The sequence below is a fragment of the Bolinopsis microptera genome, chromosome 5 (assembly GCF_026151205.1).
Source record: "Bolinopsis microptera isolate Bmic1 chromosome 5, MBARI_Bmic_1.0, whole genome shotgun sequence".
Taxonomy (NCBI): Eukaryota; Metazoa; Ctenophora; class Tentaculata; order Lobata; family Bolinopsidae; genus Bolinopsis; species Bolinopsis microptera.
The window spans coordinates 21,630,419-21,645,788 of record NC_087076.1 but is presented as its reverse complement, the minus strand read 5'-3'; the positions used below and the strand labels follow the sequence as shown (position 1 = coordinate 21,645,788).

At 35.8% G+C, this 15,370-nt stretch overlaps 1 protein-coding gene across 21 annotated transcripts in view; it reads right to left on the bottom strand.

Moving 5' to 3' along the window:
- LOC134814786 (77 kDa echinoderm microtubule-associated protein-like) overlaps positions 1-15,370 on the bottom strand; it is a 45,484-nt gene that overhangs the window by 5,243 nt on the left and 24,871 nt on the right. For all 21 annotated transcript variants that reach the window (XM_063823055.1, XM_063823034.1, XM_063823040.1 and 18 more), the window contains 6 exons: positions 12,222-12,320; positions 10,694-10,786; positions 9,395-9,529; positions 2,358-2,457; positions 2,065-2,105; positions 1,427-1,663 (listed from right to left, as the gene is read on the bottom strand). In XM_063823055.1, coding sequence (XP_063679125.1) covers positions 1,427-1,663; positions 2,065-2,105; positions 2,358-2,457; positions 9,395-9,529; positions 10,694-10,786; positions 12,222-12,320 — 705 coding nt within the window. The remainder of the gene's footprint in view (positions 1-1,426; positions 1,664-2,064; positions 2,106-2,357; positions 2,458-9,394; positions 9,530-10,693; positions 10,787-12,221; positions 12,321-15,370) is intronic.

Sequence of the window (15,370 nt, the reverse complement as noted above, 5' to 3'; positions counted from 1 at the left end):
AGTTTCCTTGATCTGTTCTTGCCTTCTTCGAACTGTAAATGAGCCATGTAATGAGGCCAAGTATACTTTTTCGTGATAAACTTTAAAACGTCTCTATACCGGGTTTCTCATTAAGAGCCATATTATACACGTATTGTGTCGTATTCTGATTGAATACAGCTCGTTATGTATAAGTTTCAATACCTACAACACTACTATATAACAAATAATTTGAATGACAGGATGGATTACTGAGGGCACTGTGTTAAGGTGATTTGAATGACAGGATGGATTACCGAGGGCACTGTGTTAAGGTGATTTAAGTGGGTCCCAATCCCCACCGACCATTCTTCTTTGTGTCATGAATACTTGCTTCATCATCTCCTTTTAATAAAAATCACGGTGTCTTTATTGACTAAGCGCATTACTACTTACATCACCCACCAAATGCGATATGAGCAACTTGGTTTGATTGTCGAGGAAAAGAAGAGGTCTGGTAATACAGGTAGGCTGGTTTAGACTAGCACAATTGACGGTACAGAGATGTTTTATTTATATTTTATTACAAATGTGATTATCTTAACCCCACTGATTCATCATTGAAATCAATAAAATGACAGTACAGCAGGCTATCGTTTCGATCTTGACTGTGCCATTGGTGCAGTTTCTGTGAAAATTAGTTTATGAAACTCTTATATCGCCGCGCGATCGTATGGTTAACGTTTTTCAGTTTCAGACCTCTTCACTTAGTAATACTATTACTAATTCCTGATTACTAAAATCTGCCGAGATTTACTGAACTCCAACTACAAATATTGGCGATTTAAGTATTCTTGAAACGAAAAATTCACTACGTTTTTTAGAAAGGCATTTTTATCCGTGTTTCATGCGATTTGATCACTTTTGGCGGAAATTTTTTTTTTAATTTTCGAAATTTTTTTAAGTCTCGAAAAAAAAATGTAAGTGAAAAATTTTAAAATTTTTTCTAAAAACTACTTTTCTCCGTGTTTTAAGCTATTCCGATCATTTTTAGCCAATAAAAATTTTTTAGAATTTTGCTAATTAGTTAATTGATAATTATCCAATTAACTCATTATCTGACGTAAAAATTGTTTGAACAAAAGTTTTTCTTCCTGATAATATGAACACACTTGATTGATCCGCAACCTTTTACGATGTTCACAACTAAAGATATTCGACAAACAAAAAAGGTGGTAAAAAGTGGTAAAGTGGCAAAAAGTGGCCTTAAGACAAGTGGAAAAGTTTGGAAAAGTTGGTCAGCCATAAAGGGCACCTAATGGGACTCAAAAACGTCAAAAAACCTCTGAAAGCTTTGAGTGTCAGCAGATCGATTTTTTTAGACGGATCTGTCTGTACTATAGCTTTTGATCGAAAATATCAAAATCTTTATATATTTCGGTTATTATGCCGATTAAAGGTTGCTCACATAAATGATCTGCTCAGGAGCATCGCCGAACTTTCCGTACAACATGCCGTTATTGTAGGTGCCGACAGCCAGATCTTCGCCAACAAACGCAATGGCTCTCACTCGCCCATGGGTAGCGGAGTCCAGCTGCCAAGAATCTACCTCCGCAAGGTCGCTACAGCTGAATTTCTTGACTTTGCAGTCCTGACCACCGGTGTAGATTTCGTCCCCTTTCACTGCGACAGAGTAAACAGATCCCTGAATGAGATAGATTTAGCTTGTACAGGATCCTTTATGCAACTATTCTAGATACTTATTTCAAGGCTATGATATCGTCAGAAGACCTTTTTAGTACAGTCAAATCCGTCCTGATTTAAGCCTTTGTCGGACAAAATTCGCAATAAAGCGATATTTCAAATCGCGATGATATGCATGTTTTTTTCGATCAATTTTGTCGTGATGCGCGCACGCGCGTAACGGACGTACGTACGTGCGCTGCGTGCGATATATAGCTAGATCGAATTCGTCAAAGTATCCTAGACAAACTTTCTCCGCGCGTTCCAGTGAACATGTGCGCTTTACAGCGACAAAATGGGCCACAATCCCTGGGCTTCTCATTAATTATGACGGAAAAGATAGGTAACATGTGAATTTCATACCTCATGAGCACCGACTTTCTGCTTGCTTATCTTCCTCTCATCTGAAGAAAAAATATGTAAAATTTCTGAACCCTGGCCTAAGGTTACCCGGAAAATATGATAAGTATTAAGTAAGTCATCGAAGTATCTAAGACTAGAAATAATATCATTGAAACAAGGTGTATGATCAATATGATAAGGACTGTTTCTGAAAATCTAATTTATAGGGTAATGAGTCTAAAATAGAGGGCAGTGATTGGATAATGAGTTTCAAATAGAGGGCAGTGATTGGTTAAAAATCTAGATTAACTCACTAGGATTCCAGAGGAAGAGATTTCCGTTACTATCTCCTGTTATTGGCTCTCCTGCGGCAGTGAATGCCAGAGCGGTGATAAAACGCGGTTTGGGGTGTTTCTGAAATAAACGTTTATTAATTAAATTAATTAAAAGACAAGAACTGTTATTTAATGGGTAAATTTATTGAAATAGAGTATGTTTAAGTACAGTTTTTAGAGATAAAACTTGTATTTTTGCACAAAGATGTGTATTTTTAACAGTACATAAAATTATGTTATGTAAATTTTGTATTTTGTTACTCCTTAGCTTGACTAAATACTTTCTCATGAGTCATGTAAACTCTTTATTGCTAGGATCATTGTACAATCTGTGTACTTTTCCTTTGTGGAGGTGTTATGCAAATGTTAGGTATTCGCATTTTAACGCCTGGGAATATAACACATCTTATTTCAAAGGGATTTCAAATACCATATTTTATGAAAACAGTTACAGTATCACTTTTGTACTTTTACATATTATAGAATGAAATATCTAGACTCTTGGCCTTCATAAGATATATTATACTATATTATAACACAGTAAAGACTTATCCTTGACCAGTTGAAGACCAGAGCAGTTATTTACCAGAATTAGAAAAGATAACACACAGAAATTTTTTTTATTGAAATCTTTCAAATCAGTCAATTACATACAAGTTTACACAATGAATTAGTTAAATATAATATTGTCCTCTAAGCATGGATTGTCAAAGTTGAAATTGTCTCGGACAAAATGTATGTAACCAAAGGACCTGAGGGTCACCAAAACACAGATATTGAGTGCAAATGCAGCTCCTGCACAAGCATGGGCCCTTATAAAATTGTAATAAGTTACTTTAAACAAAATCACACACCCATTCAATCAATTCATAAAATATTGTGCTGTGAGATGAAATTGAGAAATATGTGAATGCAGACAGCAAGAATAGATAATCTTGAATAAACTATTTTACGGATTTGTTTCTATTGAATAGTCAAGTTCAGAGTCCGAATCCACCGGGATAATTTTCCCCCACATGTAAGTGGAAAGTTTACTTTTAAAATCAGTGATACTCTCTATCTCACGGATATCTAGAGGAATGTGATTCCACTTAGTGTGGGTCCTATAGAAGAAATTCTTGGCAAAAGCGTTGGAGCTTGCTCGAGGTGAGATAGAGCTTACAAAACATAGAGAGTCCATGTGACTATTTCTGAGCCTTGAGTGGCCTTGAAATGGTTGCAAATATGAGGGTAAAGTGACAGGTATATGTTGCTTCACAATTTTAAAGAAGAAGATGAGATCCAAGAAGTCAAAGCGGTCTTCAATCGGCATAATCTTCAGCTGTCTGCATTTTTGAATGTATGTGGATGGTGGATAACTCATATACTCCTCGTGAAGAATCCACTTAATAGCACGCTTTTGGAGGCCCTCCAGCTTGCTTATCTGGGATTTTGTGACTGGTCTCCATATAACCGAGCAATGCTCAAATAGGCTCCTCACTAAAGTGAGATACAGTACTCTACGACGATTTACGTCTTGGACAAAATAACAATTTCTTCTCGCCATGCCTAATTTTTGGTTTGCCTTAGAAAGGACTTTGGAGCACTGATCTTTCCAATCGAGATTTGATGTCACAATTACACCCAGATCCTTTTCATGATCAACATAGTCAAGTGTGATTCTTCCCATGGAGTATACAGTATAATAAATAAATAAATAAATAAAGTCAATTTTTACAGCACAGCAATATATACAGAATTCATTTGGTGGACCAAAGTAACTTCAGAGTATTCTCGATAGTAGTACATAATGAGTAATCATTATTATAGGAAATTTGTATGACAGGAACAAAGATGAATGTAAACATAAACAGTATACTGTTCCGGTTTTAGCTAAAGTTCCTGGAAATCACATCCTCCTTTCAAATACTGCTTTAAGTTTTATTCATCATTGCAACTGACTGATATCTTGGTCATTAGTCATTGCAAGATTGCTATCCAAGCCATCATAATAATTATCACGTCTTCCACAGTATTTTTACACAATGTTTTGGCTGCCACAACTGTACATGACTTTGTGGGAACGTCTCGTGTGTTATTTACTCCACTTCACGTCTCATAAACGATGTTTAAAGTGGAAAAGCGTCAAGTTGCATATTCACCATGTCATGCATAACATGCATAAATCGCCTGAAGAGCTTCACAAATAAATGATCGAGGGACAGGGGGACATGTAATGTTTTCATAATACATGACGGTTAAGCAAAACTCAGGAATGCTGCATCAAGAATAACCATGAATCATCATTACTAAAAACACGTGTTTAAAGCCTTCATTGTTTAATGTTTAACCTTGGTGAACACTGAAGCTGAACAGTAATTTATCGTTAATGATTTCACTGAAAAAAAGGTCACCGTTGAAAGGCGTGATAATCTACTACTGTGTAGTGTCTTCAAATCACTCTTTTTTTGCCAATTAGAAGATAATATGAAATTGGAATAACTCCAAGCCGAGGAACTTTTTATTGTCTTGTGTAACTGTTATGTAGCTGAAGGTAATATTACTATCTTTGATAACGGAAAATAATTTAGAAGGAAACAAAGACATTGGGAAAGTTAAAGAACAGGAATCTCAAGAAGTTACCTTGTTTTGGGAAGAGGTATGCCTCAAAATATAATCTTTAAATTTGGGAATTTATAAAATTCTAATATTCCGTTCTGGAAGAATATTCTACAAATCGTAGAACATTGAAGAACATTCAGCTATTAAAATAGAAACCATACCACAAAGTAAGGGAATGATCTACATTACGGCGTGCTGGCGTTTTAGGGGTTTTAAAGCCTATATTTTGCTTGATTTGTCGTTTATTTTTATCTTGGATTGTTTAAAACCTGTTTTGATGACATGCATCATAATTTTAATTTTTGTGTGCTTGTCTCATATTTTACCGATTTTGTAACATAATTGTAAGATACAATTACTATCTCAACGATGCAAGCAACATTGTGTTGATCACTTTTAGCAAACAGAAATAGAACATTCTTATAATTCCAAAAACAAAACATCATTCCTTACTTAGATCATTCTATCCGTCTTTAAACAATGTCACAGTTCAAGAGAATCCAGCTAACCCAACAAAAGGTTTAAATCATGCCAGAAAGGAAACCCTTTAAGTTAACAACGACAGCACGCAGGACTAGGAGTCAGGGCAGAGCAGATGGAAGGAGTGAGGAATTTGGGGAATCTTAGGCATTCACCGGGGAGTTATTGAGCCGGTATAATGCGACCTTGTCTGACGACCACAGTGCTAGAATGGCAGCCAATCGTTCCTATATAACGTATAGTACCGCAGTCAAATCGAATAGGAATATTTCTTACTAAAATTTAGGTTTGGCATTTAATATTAACACAAATTTGAGTCAATGGATAGATCAAAAATATAATTTTCCCCCTACCTCAAATCGATTACCGGAAAGAAGCCCAGGAATACTTCAGATTCCTCCATCATAGCCTCAGACTGAGACAAGTATTACATACACGTTAACAGTGATAAGTTGGTCCGAGCTTCTAGAACAACATTATATCCACAGTACGTTTACAGAGGGCTATACTGTTATCAAGTCTACAGTACCTGGGACACACAGCATACAGGCTACATCATTCTACGCGCCAATCCGGCCGTTAATCGCCATACTTGCAGCAATAAGTGTGTCAAATGTATGTAATGTACGAGAATGCACGCTGCATACATTCCACGAGAACAGCTGAACTGTTAAGTAGAAAGTTGAGTCGTAGAGAGTAATTTAAAAAATACATAATGTGATTGCCATCGCTATATAATTTCATTCATACATTGGTCCATGGTTAATATCACATCATGTCCATTATCACGTACTTTAACCTCTCAAAAGTACCCACTTTTCAAGATACTGGTACTCAAACTACTCATCCCGATAATTTTAGTTACGATTAACAATCAACATCACTCTAAGGTGTGTTCAGACTACCTTGAATTACATTTTAGCTTATTTCTAAGTGTATTTCACTGCTCACATCAAAAATATGTTTAACGAATTGAATAAGGAATAATGATTACATTGACAACATTCCCGCGCTTTTAATCAGTACAGCGGGAGGGTTTCCGTTCATTTAAACTTAATAGGCACTTGCACTGTAGCGTAGGTACTGAACTTAATAGGCACTGTAGGCATTGAACTTAATAAGTTCTGTAGGCATTGAACTTAATAGGTTCTGTAGGCATTGAACTAAATAGGTTCTGTAGGCACTAAACTTAATAGGTAATGTAGGCATTGAACTTAATAGGTACTGTAGTGAGTGTAGGCACTAGGCATTGAACTTAATAGGTACTGTAGGTACTAACAGTTCACGTGCCTCAGTAAATTATCCAATTAATCTATTTCTAGCTTTCTGTAGACTACAGTGATAGATGAATTTAATTATAATCCTGGTATTTGGTTATAACATAAGAGCAGTATTTGGAGTACAACAGATCCAGATCTGGTTTTAGGCCCTGCGGGTCTAGCGAATAAGTCCCGGTTTGTAAACTCCATTGTTGGGTACAGTAAATATATAATTATATTATAAATACAAGGCGTCGTAATGACAACTATTGATTGGGATCACTGAGCAAAGAAGTAATTATGAGGCATAAAAGTTACTATGATAATAATAATTAAGCATAATTATCCAGTCCTTTATTAGGCAGGAAATAATGAGCCTGGAGTTTACATCGGTATCAAGGCTTCATGCAATTGTCATAGTTGTCAAAATAAATCCATGATACACCAATTATCAGGCAATAAATTTCGATATCTAAGTATTTCAGTAATATAAAGGTACCAAATATTACAACGATCTACCTGGTGAATTGGTAGCCATATAATTCACAAAGCTTAGGTTTAGGAACCTGTACCTAAACACCGCATTATGACCAAAACATGAAATGGTTTACCGTTATATTTTAGTTTACTAAATCTAAGGCCAGACAAGCAGTAAATGGAAAATGACGTCGTTATTTTACATTTTAAAAGTTTAATGTAAGTTAGAATATGCGAACAGAACAAAGGCTCACATTTCAATACTTCTCCTGTGCTCCAAAAAAGGAAGGTCGCCATGAACATGGTGTTGTGAATAAAGTTAAAGCAAGTAAGGAGTGAAATAAATGTAACATCACGTGACCATGAAGGAAGACACGGGTGATATAGCTCCGAGTGATATCAGCGTCCACCATTATCTGACAGCATGGTTTGTTGGTGCCCATAATATGGAGACTGCGTCTCATGGAGACTACCCAGAATATGGGGGTCCACCTTTATAGCCAACATCTAATGGGGTCCCTCTGCAGTGGCAGGGACTGGGCAGATAACTATGTTCTGAACTTCTGATAGCACCACAACTACAGTAACCATAACTACCATAACTACCATAACTACCACAACTACAGTAACCATAACTACCATAACTACCACAACTACCACAACTACAGTAACCATAACTACCATAACTACCACAACTACCACAACTACAGTAACCATAACTACCATAACTACCATAACTACAGTAACTACAGTAACCATAACTACCATAACTACCACAACTACAGTAACCATAACTACCATAACTACCACAACTACCACAACTACAGTAACCATAACTACCATAACTACCACAACTACCACAACTACAGTAACCATAACTACCATAACTACCATAACTACAGTAACCATAACTACCATAACTACCACAACTACCACAACTACAGTAACCATAACTACCATAACTACCACAACTACCACAACTACAGTAACCATAACTACCATAACTACCACAACTACCACAACTACAGTAACCATAACTACCATAACTACCACAACTACCACAACTACAGTAACCATAACTACCATAACTACCACAACTACCACAACTACAGTAACCATAACTACCATAACTACCACAACTACCACAACTACAGTAACCATAACTACCATACCTACCACAACTACCACAACTACAGTTCAAACAGAACAGAAATTGGTAAATCACCACCATATCATGACCAAATTGAACATGTAAGGTCCGTGTTAAGTGTACAAAATATAGACAGTATATTATGGTAACCAAATGCCCACATAATTCCAATATATTATTATGTTCATCCTATATATATAATGTTACAATTTCATCTGCACCAAATGTGATTTTGAGTTAGTAGATGGTCAATAATTATTGCTCTTATATTTTTGGCTGTACCCAATTCTGTGTTAATAACCGACAGGTGCTGCAGTGGTCGTGTACCGCGACCGGTAATATATAATTAGTCAAATAATGGACGTGTATTTTAGATTGTATACCAGCGATTTGATCTCCACAAAGGAACGTAATACGAGAACTTACACGCATATTCCATTACACGCTGTTGGTGGGTTATGGTCGACGCAAGTTTTAGTTGTGTTCATTAGAATGATAATATTATATTGTAAAGCAAGAGTTGACGTAGACAAAGTTGTGGTTAGTGATTGTTTTGCGTGTGTAAGGGGCAATATATTATTATGGGGTTGTTACATAACATATTATATTATGCACATAATATAATGTTGGAATATATACATGGAGTAATTATCTAACGAAATTTAACGTCAATTCGAAGTTGACTTGTATGTTACTCAGCAAAGTAAGTCATAATTCATATTCGATCGATCATTTGCTGAGATATTATCTAAATTAATTTCCGAACGTATTTAATCAAAGAACGAATCAAACTCTTAATTAATTTTAAAGATATAAGGCTGGTTTGTGACAATACTTTGACAAATGCAATGGAAGTAAATTGAAGTAAATTAAAGTAAATTAAAGTAAATTAAAGTAAATTAAAGTAAATTAAAGTAAATTAAAGTAAATTAAAGTAAATTAAAGTAAATTAAAGTAAATTAAAGTAAATTAAATTAAAGTAAATTAAAGTAAATTAAAGTAAATTAAAGTAAATTAAAGTAAATTAAAGTAAATTAAAGTGACCTCACCTCAAAAAGCCCAGATTTCTTGACGAGTTTATTGCCATCTTGTTCCCAGAAGATTATGTGTCCTTTACCGTACGTGATAAACTTGTTGTTCTGGCCTGGTATGTACTCCGCTCCCAGCACTGGATCTTGGTGTCCCTGGGGAGCAAAAAATTTGGTTTAACATATTATACATAATATTTGAAAAATGTGGTTAAATATTTGTATAAAGGAATTATCACGAAGTCATTAAAAACAATTTTAGATCCGGAAGAAATAGACTTTCTTATATGAATAGTAGACTTTTGGATGTTTCTAGCAACTAATAATCAATAATTATCTTACGAAAGACGAAGGGCCTTTTATTTGATGTGGCCGACTGAGTTTACTATAATTAATGTGCTATGGCAGTAGTTCGACTTAATTTTGTGCGTCTTAAGAAGTTTGTCTTTATCCAGTTATAGATTATAAACAATAGAAATTTACGTTAGTAAATATCTGTGGGGACTAATTAATTCTCGCTAGATAATATATTATTTTATATGTTATAGACTTATGACTACACCCTACTATAATTATAATATTATATTATAATGAAAATAGAATTACCTTATTCGTCCTAATTCTCCTACCCTAATTTGGCCGGCGCGGCCTGGCCATAGGAGCCAAATTTCGCCAAATTGGCCGATAAGGTAATAATATGATAAGTAATCGATTATAAGTGTATTAAAACAAACTGCCTGCATCATTTTACACAAAATTATAACATTATAATAAAAGGCTAGTCTCTCACCAGCTGGTGTCATATATATAAACTAAATTGTGATGCACTGAGAAGTTGGTCAAAAGTGTTGATAAAATTATCCGATATCAGCCTATCAGGTAACGAACACGAATTTATTTTATCTACAGCTCATTTTTAACACCGTAGAAGTGAGGCGTAATGTCTACTCAGGGGGTATGTATAAATTAGGAATATCAACGTGAGAAGAGCCTGCACGGAATATAGCAGTTTCAGTTCCTTATTTTATTTGACACGAACACATTCTCTGCTTTAGTACGGCTCACATATCTCGAATATCTAACATATTTCACATATAATCAGCACGGTGCATATCTTACAGCACAACTCTGTGTCAAAATATGTTGTATCTATATACTGTTACCTAAATGTAATGAATATCTCACTTTCTCACTCACATGACATATTGTGATCAGGGGGAATACGATAATAAGTACACTTAATCTTTAGCACGCTCTTAGGTACCTTACAGTATAAGATGTGAGGACTAGAGTGAAAGTGAAAGTGAAAGTGAAAGGTACCTTCTGGCTGGCGACAGAAACTTTTTTCTTGATGTCGTAGATAAAGATGGTATGGTCGTTACCTTCGTCTACAGCCAGCACTTTACTGCCGTCCTGAATAAAGTCAGTATTAATAACAAGTTAATTTTACCAGTTTATCTTTTAAAATGGAATTGGAATGATTAATAGTTTCTTGAGTCAAAGTTTTAAAGATAACATGATCGAAGTTTTCTTTAAATAGATCTGAGAGATGGATCTAGCAGTGTAAATCAGAATATTCTCAATTATATATGTTTCCACAACCTTCCTCCAATAATTTGAATGTTCTCCCACGATAACCGTGACTAATCTAGAAAACTTAAGATCAATAGCGATGCATCCCAATAAGATTATTTATAAATCAAATCAAGAAACAATGTCTCTTGTCTGCACGATAAAATCAGGTCGGTACTTTTTAATCGGGTCCTAAAAATGTAACTGCTTGCGGAGACGGATCCAGTGCATGCAAATCCACACAGTAACCTGGGAACCCATTAGTCTAGCAGTATCTATATTTCGATGGAGCGTAATTTTGTAATTACAGATCTATATCGAGAATTACAGATCTATATCAAGAAGCCCGGGGTCCGAGCTGAATGCATTGTGTGTAATATGCGAAGCAGAGATGCTGAATATTTTACATTTTATGGAGCTAGACTTAGTGAGTTTCCAGTTTTCAAGCGATGTAACTGTAAGAATGTTCACGGAAACGACTGTGTAAGGAACCTGTTTAGGTGTGTATTGACTTTGATAAGGCTTCCAAGAATTAAATTTAAAGTAGAGTTATTTTTAAAAACATTTGACGCTGGCCACGCTCTTTCGTCAGTGAAAGGCTCACCGAATAGCTATTGCTGTCAAGTGCAAGAAAAATAGCAAGGTTTGACTTAAAGTAAGTAAAAAAGTAAGTTAAAATCTTGCTGTACTACAAAAGATACAAGATACAGCTGTTCTGCAGATGTGTTATAACAGCATTATAACAGCTGTTCTGCAACTGTGTTATAACAGCATTATAACAGCTGTTCTGCAACTGTGTTATAACAGCATTATAACAGCTGTGTTATAACAGCTGCACTTGATATACATAGCTAAAATAGGAGCGTGTCTACTGTTTTGAATCAGTTAGTAGACTTTGTGAGTTTCAGGGTTATGTTAAGGGTTATGTTTGAGGTACATTAAGACCACCACGGACCTCTTCCTACCTTCTGATTATAGTCTTTATGTAATTATCCGAGTAACATCACTGTCACTTATTTTAAAGAGCCTACCATAAATCTTCCACAAGTTGTAACAAGATTGTGATTAGCTTAACTGCAAGAGAAAAATACGTCTAGGATTATTAGGGAACGTACCCTCGAGGCTTTTACCGAGAGGATTATTAAATTTTGGCTGTACATCATTACATATTATTTTGAAATACTTGAGAAGGACAGGTTTGTTGGGACCTGTTGTGCAATGTGCACTGTCCCCCACACTTACAGGGGACCTGTTGTGCACTGTCCCCCACACTTACGGGGCTGAAGGACACGGAGCCAACTCCTCTCTGTAAGTTTCCGAGTCCCAGTACAGCGAGTGTCTCGAATGTTTCGCAGTTCCACACTCTGACGTGGGGCTGAAAAGTGGGGTTTAAATTAGGGTGAGTCTGAACATTTAAAAAAACTGGTAAAATAATGGTTTTATTTTTCAGTTTCTTTTTCCACTGTAACTGTTCCGTGAAAGGTGTAATCTGCAGGAAGCATGAATGAAAACTATCACGTGCCTAGAATTTCTGTTCAACATCATTAAAATATATACTAAAAAAGTAAATATATTACTGCGATCAGATCAGAGACCATTATAAGGTTAGAGTTGAACTCAAATTTTCAGCAGCGGTGTTACAAATAATTTTAAGACAGCTGACATTCAAACAAACACCTTAGATCTACAGCTCAGAATTTAATATTATTCCTCATCATTGATTATTCAAATAATATAATTTCAATATAATGTAACGTGCTACACAGTCGACAATGTGGCTGTGAAACATTATACGAGGGAGTTAATGCAATGATGCATGGGATAAAGGACACGATCAGTACATTATCCCTAATGTAGTATTGCATTAGCAGGTTCTGAGACTATACAAGGCACTAGACACAGCTTGTTTATAAGCTGAATGTTAAATGTACAAGACACAGCTTGTTTATAAGCTGAATGTACAAGACACAGCTTGTTTATAAGCTGAATGTACAAGACACAGCTTGTTTATAATAAGCTGAATGTACAAGACACAGCTTGTTTATAAGCTGAATGTACAAGACACAGCTTGTTTATAAGTTGAATAGACAACGAGATAAAGCTTAGCTAAATTATGAACAAATATACAATTACAGGTGTTTATTAATTACTATACAGCGAGATACAACAGTTAAATAGCTAAATGTGCTTGATGATATTATACAGTGATATATTATATAATGCTACTGCACAGTTCAATTTAATTTGTGTGTGTGTAACTGGGACGATACTCTTGTTTATCTGCTGTTAAGTTTTAATACTTTCAACACTACTATATAACAAATAATTTGAGGACCCCTAAACTGCCACTTACTCAAATTTTGTCACTACCCCCCGTGACTACAGTTTAAGACCTGCTCCCCAACAGGATCTTCTTGTGATGCCCCCAAAGATAGATCATATGGAAATTAAAGTGGCCGGGTCGGTGTCTTCGAATTATGTACCATTACAGGATAATGACAATGTATTAAAAGATCCTCGACAGCTTGAGGAAAATGGCACTTGTTCAAACTGTGCAGTTGAAAAAGCCCAAGTTAAAGATGAAACGGTATGTTGTATCAATTGTAAAAAGTTGTTTCATGCCCTCTGTGTGGCTCCTGTTTCAAATGACTCAAACAGTGCTAGGCCCAAGTCTAAGTCAATGCCCAATAATCCCTGTACCAAGTCTTTCTACACAGCTTTTGTACAAAACAGTTCGAACAAAAGTAAAGAACAACATATGGGAAACTTTCTCTTTATGTGTGATCCTTGCTTTACACATCATCAAGTGAAGCAGACTAGCACAACTAATGATCATGTTCAGGTACTTGACAACAGAGTAACACACTTAGCTAGTGATGTCACAGAGATTAAGAAATTATTGGAGAATGTAATTGCTGGGAAATCTATTAACCATTCCCCTGTTGATAATCTCATCTCGACAGCCAAAGCACAGTGTACCTTGAAACCAGCTACTGATCAGGGTGAGAACGTGCGGCTCGATGAAATAAGAACAAAATCCTTGCTGGTTGTTACAAAAGGTGCTAATGTTCCATGTAAAGATCTAGAAAAGACAGTGGTTGATAATGGAATCCAGGTTCATAAGCAATATGTTGATAGTAATGGTGATCAAGTACTCATATTACCAACCCAAGCTTCACGAGATAATCTGAAGACAGAGCTGATATCATCAGGTATAGCTGCTAATCAACTGAAAGAACCAAAGCAAAGATATCCCACTATCTCAGTTGTTGGTCTACCTAAGGATTTTAGTAGAGATCACAAAGAAGAGATAAGGAACACCATCCTGAAGCAAAATCCTTACATTTCTCACTGCCTCAAAGCAGACTCTTCACTGTTTGATGTTCTGTCTGTGAAACCTCTCCGTGCAAACCAAAATATCAAACAAGCCATCATAAGGTTGAGTGATAATATTAGAATTGCTATACGAGATAATAATAACAGGTTGTTCTTCGGTTTACTGTCTTGCCAAGTGTATGACCAACTTTACATAAAGAGATGTAACAAGTGTCAAGGCTTTGGTCACTATTCTAAGACTTGTAAAAACGAAGTGTATTGTGGTTTCTGCGCCGCCCCTGGACATGAAACTCAACAATGTGATAATAAGGACAACAATTCAGAGGAGAAAAATGATCTAATGCCCACATACTGTTGTATCAACTGCAAAAAGTCTGGCTCACCTGATGATTTATGTAAACATGCTGCATTTTCTACTGAGTGTCCTTCTTACCGGGTTCAGCAAGAGAAACTTAAAGCCTCCCTATCTTATTATTCAAAAAACTAGTTTCCTCCAAACCAAAGAAATTGCATCAACTTCGATATATGATCTGGAATGCTAGAAGTCTTAATAATAAGTGTGACGACATTATGTGCTTACTTCAAGATCATGATGTAGACGTTGCTATTGTAACTGAAACATGGTTATCTGACCAAGCCAATACTACAACAGCAGTTATAAAATCATATGGCTACAGTATTGTTCATGATTTCAGAGCAAACAACAGAGGTGGTGGCACTGCTCTGATTTACAACATGGCATTACATTTCTCTGTTGTTAATTTGAAAGTTCCGAACCTGACAACCTTTGAATTCATCGCTGGATCTATAAAGTGCACTCCTGACATGAAGATCCTTGTCCTATGCATCTATCGAACTGGCCCTGTCTCAAAGAAGTTCTTTGAGGAACTTGATGACTTATTGGGTTCTGCAAGTCTGAAAAGTGACTATATAATAATTGGAGGAGATTTCAATATTCACACAGAGTCAATTACTGTAAACTCAACTGAACTGCTGCAGACCACCTCATCTTATGGTTTCAAGCAACTTATTGAAAATCCGACCCACATGAGTGGAGGAACTATTGACCTGCTCTTTGACCAGAGTAAC